Source organism: Epargyreus clarus, unplaced genomic scaffold, assembly GCF_041222505.1.
Source record: "Epargyreus clarus isolate Ecla_fem2 unplaced genomic scaffold, WU_Ecla_fem_2.2 ptg000007l, whole genome shotgun sequence".
Taxonomy (NCBI): Eukaryota; Metazoa; Arthropoda; class Insecta; order Lepidoptera; family Hesperiidae; genus Epargyreus; species Epargyreus clarus.
In genome coordinates this window covers 13772240-13778630 of record NW_027332215.1, presented here as the reverse complement: position 1 = coordinate 13778630, position 6391 = coordinate 13772240, and the positions used below count along the sequence as shown (strand labels likewise).

Genomic DNA, 6391 nt, shown 5'->3' with positions numbered 1-6391 from the left:
ATTCTATTTGACAACTACTTTGTTTCCAGATATTCAGGGTCTGATGATGTAGCTGAAAGGTGGTCATGGAAACTTCGTAATTTAACGACATAACCCCATCGAGTTTGGGTTCGTACGAGTCGTATTGACAAGGACTTTGGTCCTAGATAATACTAACGTTACATAAGTTCAAGGTAGCGCGAATAAAATATGTATAGGGGCAGTTTACACTACATTTGACAACTTCTTGCGTGCAAGGTTATAATAATAATGAATTTATTATATCTTTTACTAAGTAGGTACGATTTAAATTGATTGATAAGTACTTTTATGAATGATGTGGATCTATTAACTTTACTACTGTATGCACTGCCCTGGTATGAAATTATTTTCATATTAGTAAAAATAAAAACTCGTTATTATTATTTTTTATTTTATTTTATTGATTTTCTTGGTATCTCTACCTATTGATCCGACATGACTTGTTGCAATAAATTATCAAATAGTATTTTTACAATTTATCCGTTGAACGTGAATAGTTAAGTTATTCGTACGTCTATAAAGCACCAATTGTATCTTCTCCATAAAGATTTGACAGGGGCCAGACGCGCGTAGCGCAGAGGTCGCCGTGGTTACGCGTAGATGCTCCCGGGTTCGATCCCCGGCCAAGTAGATATTTAAATGATAAATTTAGATTTCTGTCCTGGATCCGGGTGTATATGCATTTTTGAGTGTGTCCACGGCACCCATTACATAGAAAAATCCTATTGTGGGGCGATGAGTAGAATGGGTTATTGATTTTATTTTACAGGTGTGTATACCTTATCAACTTTGCTTGGCCAGTGCGGACGTCAATTAATACGAAATCCACCATTCAGAAAAATGATTTGATATTACCTACATATCGACAATCAATAGTTGCCACTCAATCTAGTCGTGTTCTGTTTGTATTTCGAATATAATATTGATTTACCTATGGCAATTGTCTGCACGCAAAAGGCTTTGGGCTCAACCTGCGATTGGGCAGACAGTGAAATTATGAATTTATTCATGTTTTATTTCTAACTGGAAGTTTGTGTAGGTCTTGGTGTGTATTAGTACCATACTATTATGGGTATCAATGTAAAGAGCATTATTAATATTTTCCTTTTCTAATAGTACCACTTGCCAGTTGGAGAAAATACTAAATTATTGATCTATTGACAAAGGTATAATTAACCTTATCATTGGATACCAAACTTTTACTTATAAATTTGTTTTCCTTAGTTATTGATTAAGATATAATTAGGGATTGTGCCAATCGTGTCACGGGCCATCCGTCAACCTTTTGGAGTTAGAAGCGTGAAAAGGTAACAGACACGAGAAGTGAATGGACCAATTAAATAATTCAGTTAATCGTGGAGCCGCCGGCGGCGACGTAAACATGCGTGAGAAGGGCGAGGTGTCGTAGGAGGAGGGGTCTGTGGAGGGGCGAGGGCGTGGCCGGTGACGTCACGGGACACCCAGCTCAGTCGGTCATCATCCGGCGAACGGAACGGTCGCGGCGACGCGTCGCCTTTTTTAACCCCGAAGTACGATAAAGTCGTCAAAATTTTCGACCGACAGTATCACTCACCTTCCAAGGTGTTGAAGTTGGAGGACGACCCTTGGGGGTCATGTGCCATGTACTCCCCGGACAAGATGAAGTCCAGTGGGGGGCTGATGGCACCCCCAGGCTGCTTCCCGGGCCGGTACAGTCCCACGTACCGCAGCACCGACCCGCGCCGGTGCGTGCCAAATCCATCTGTAAGTACCTCGAGTTCTTCTCACTATCGTATTATTATCGCTCGTCTTCCAAGTACGTAGATGTGCTGTTTGTTTACATGTGTCAGTGAAATTTATCGACCCCAAGGTCGAATTCAAAAAGTATAAACAAAACAAACCATACCTATATAATGAGAACGGGCCATAATAAAATAATTTTGTCTTGCTTCCGTTTGTTTTAACCCTATTTCTTTCAGGACTACCACTTGTGATTGTGCTGTGCGTTATGTTTACAAATTTTACAGTGTTGTCAAGTGAGCTAGCGGCGTTCGCGAAGTGTTATATGGAGCTCCATGATTCTACCAATTATTGTTTCAACTTTTTCTACATCTTCGCGAATTCATTAATCGATAACCTTGTGTGGAGTGTTCGGTGAAATAAATCAGTTTCAATGTTAATTAAAATATTAGGTGCAAGATTATGGAATAAAAATAAATACCCATAAATAAATTAAAGTTATATTCTACGTACTTTTTACGCGTTTCTTAGTTCACAAAGTTAAATATTAGATTCGTTTTACTATTTAGTAATTTTTAATGTGTAATTATTTACAAGACAATCTAATAGTATTTTCATAAAAAAAAACTTAAATTGAACCTTTACCGGGAATTATTTTGGTAGCAGGTCCTACCACTTAACGTATTTGATTTAGGTTTTATATTTGTAATTCATACATACGTTTTCTATAATTTTAAATATAGTAAGGTTAGTGTTAAAGTAATATAGCGTGCAGGAAAAAATATTAAAAATATGTCAATAAAATTAAAAATATATAAAACACGTAACAGATACCTATGCATGAATGGCTTAAAACAGTATGAATAAAAGCATTTATTTTATTCTTAATGCTCTTATTAGAAATGTATAAAATACCAAAAGATAATATAAAAGTAGTATACTAGTGATCAATTTTATAAAATATAATGATTTTTCGCGGACATCCGTAGGTATGCCGCCGACGGCGGCGGCAGCGGCGGCACTTGCTACGGCGTAAGCGAGCTACATCGTAGCACGCCTACGCTTTACGCATTATAATTATAAAGACATCCTAAAATGGGGGTTTTAATATTTCTAAAATAAATACAACAATTTATTACAAAATATTTACTTATCTCAATTAATATTTTACTAGTACGGGACTTATTTAAATAAAACTGATTTATTTTAAGCCGAACTTTGCACAAGTGTTTTTCTTATTTCATTCGCAGGGACGCCGGAGAAAAGAAGCTGGCTGGAGATTTAGAATTTCATTTATTTTAAACTAAATGAATATATTTATTTGATAAAATATATATTGATAAAATGTTTCCAACAAAATATCTGCGCCTTAAATAAACCTATACATGGAATCTTAAAATATATAATAAAATATTCAAGATTTTAAAGACTTTTAAAGTTAGTAAAATATAATGTTTAACTAGCATAATAAATAATGCGATTATTGATTTCAAACGGAACAAATAAATAATAAAACTTAAAATTAATAAAAAACAGATAGCATTTAAAAGAATAAGTATTTAAAATGGTTGAATTAATAAAATAAATGGTGGAAATAACTTTAACCGACCAAACCGACATCCGAATGAAAATTAAAACTACTAATATTTAAATTTTATTACCTTAATCGTTTACTTGATAATGTATATTATTTTTCTCGTCTTGGCTTATAACCGGGTAAATATATACTATATAATTACTTTAAGCTTTTATATTATTAATGTGGACTTTGCACAAACCTCGGAAGGTCTTTTCAGTATCTATTACTTCATATTAGTTGGATCCATCATCCATACATCCTTTGTAAATAATTAAATAAAATCACCAATCAAAATAAAATAAGAATGATAATAAAACGTATTTAACGCATATTTATTTACGGTACAAGTAGTTATTTAGTATTTAGAGTTTTGTTAAAGTTATCTATAATTAACATAATGTTTTTTCAGTCGACGGCTCGACATTACTTATATTGGATACGTTATTAAGTATGTGTAAAAATGATAATAAAATACTACTTAAATAAAATTAATTAAACATCTCTCGAAGGCGAATAATTAATAATTAATATTTTTCCATCACAATTCTCTCACGTAAGAAAAGTTTCTTGCCCCACACATCGAACCAAAATACGGCAGCCCTTAACAGTGCTGTTATAAACCTAGCAGACCAAAGAAGGATTCTACCGCCTTAAATCTTAACACAACTTTAATATTGAACTTTTAACAACTTTTTATTTTTTATTTAATGATGAACAAAAGTTGAAAATCCTTCAGAAGTTAAGCTCCGATGGACGTATAATTACAAGCACATTGCCTTTACAAATTATATAGGAGATAAAAGTAATAATTAAACAATTCGTTCAATACCAGTTGTAGCATCGTATTTGCAGATGAAACACACGGATACCGATAAACATTTTATTAATTTGTGCTTTAATTACTTACATTCCGAAAATGCAGATTAAATCTCGGTTCAATATCAATTTTCGGTTAAAATGTTATTATAGCTCCAGATAATTACGATTTAATTAACTGGGTTGCAGTTTCACAATTGATCATTAATTCATTGTTTTCAATTTGTACTAATTGTACCATTAATTTTCTTTAGATTGTTACACAAATATTAAAGTTGTGTTAAGATTTAAGGCGGTAGAATCCTTCTTTGGTCTGCTAGGTTTATAACAGCACTGTTAAGGGCTGCCGTATTTTGGTTCGATGTGTGTGGCAAGAAACTTATACTAGGCGTTCCTACTTAGTCCTTACCGTTAGTAACGTATCTATTAACCTCCGTACGGGTCCTATCTAGGGTTGATTCCAGATGCCCATGGGTAGCAGTTGCCACTTACCATTTTCTTCTTCAAAAAGGTGCAAAAAGAGCTCTCATACAAAGCCGGCGATGCATTGGCGACTCCTCTGGTGTTGCAAATGTCCATACGCGGCGTTGACTACTTTCCATCAGGTAATACGTCTGCCTAATCGTTAGGTTAAACAATAAAAAAATCTTGCTTGGATGCTTGTTTGGTACTTCGGGAGAATTCTATAAAAAAGTTTCAGCATTCATAACGCTTACGAATAAATTCCACTCGACCGATGTAGTTACCAGGGTTAGTTCAAGGGAACCCTTATAGGAGAATGACCGTAACTGCGCTGCTGTGTTCATATATCTTGAACTTCGGCCATTTTTTTTTATAATATAGGAGTAGCAGACGAGCATACAGTCCACCTGATGGTAAGTGGCTACTGCGGCTCATGGACATCTGTAACCAATCCCAGATAGGACTAGATATTCCCACCTGAAGTCGGCCACATATGCGCCACTACCCCTGAGGACTAAACTGAAATGCCTTAGAAAAGTCTATCTCCCTTACCACACCCTTCAAACCGGAACACAGCAGCGCCTAACACTGCTTTTATTAGGTAGAAATAGGTGTGGCGGTGGTGCCGCCGGAGTCAAACCACAAAGGGTTCTACCACCTTCGACCTTCGGGTTTAGTAATAAATGACACATTCACCTTAACATGCTTAGGTAAATGTCACTGTTGACACTTGGAACTTGAACTTTTACAACTGTATAAACTACGTAAACATTATGTAAGCGTAAGGCTCGAATCAACTCCAATTTCAATATGAAAAATAAGGGAAGGAACAGAGTTTATATTTTTAGGTCGTCATATCTGAGTATAAGATTGGAGGTAGCTAGATCGCCTCCAACTGAATAACTTGAAGAAAAGTTTGCAAAAACGGAAATTGCTGGAGAAAACATAAAACATACATGATTTACTTGTAAAATGTTTATACTTGGTTTGCCTATAGAAAACAACTATTATCTTCAAGAGTTCTAGTTTTTTCTTTTGACGTACTAAACTTGAAAAAAAATATCTATTAATAGAACGTAAAACATAGTTGCGTTTTAAAAAAAACCAATTTTAATTCCAATCCAGATAATGTGGATACCGTGATATTTATAAAGTTTTTAGATATGATAGATATTAAAATATAAAATTAAAAAGATAGAAGGTATGACGGGATTAAAAAAAAAATAAGCTAACGTCTACGAATTGAATATTCCGCGAATTTGTGTGACGACTAGTAGAAAAGACTGATCCACATTTTTGAGAAATCATGTTAATCTGAATTACTTTGATTTCTTGCTCTATACTTATGATTACTTTTATCTGCATATATGATAAATAACGTGTATTTAAATGCTACGTTACATTTACTTTGTGGGGTAAAATCTGTAAAATTAACTTAGGACTGAAACACATAATATGAACGATACGACGTCGGATAGGGCGCGTTATGGCGTTGTGTGTTGAAGGTCCAGCGTGAAGTTCACTCAAAGATATTTCTATTCAAAAACACTGAGCCCATCTATACCTGCCGTGTCGTGATTATTTACGACACCCGTATATTTCCACGACACGACATCGTTTCACAACACGTCCCGTCACGATACAATACGTTGCATGGCATCGAAAACGCAGATATAAGGGCTAAAACACATAAATATACGTATTTATGTGTTTTAGCCCTTATATCTGCGTTTTTAAACATTGTCTTAAAATGGACACTTAAAAGTTAAACACTATCAGTGCTAAGTACTAGAG

At 34.6% G+C, this 6391-nt stretch overlaps 1 protein-coding gene across 1 annotated transcript in view; it reads left to right on the top strand.

The window, feature by feature from the left end:
* Nucleotides 1-1509: 1509 nt before the first annotated feature.
* Nucleotides 1510-6391, top strand: part of acj6 (abnormal chemosensory protein 6) — a 75294-nt gene continuing 70412 nt past the window's right edge. The window contains exon 1 of the mRNA XM_073074743.1: nucleotides 1510-1764. Coding sequence (XP_072930844.1) covers nucleotides 1642-1764 — 123 coding nt within the window. The 5' untranslated portion in view covers nucleotides 1510-1641. The remainder of the gene's footprint in view (nucleotides 1765-6391) is intronic.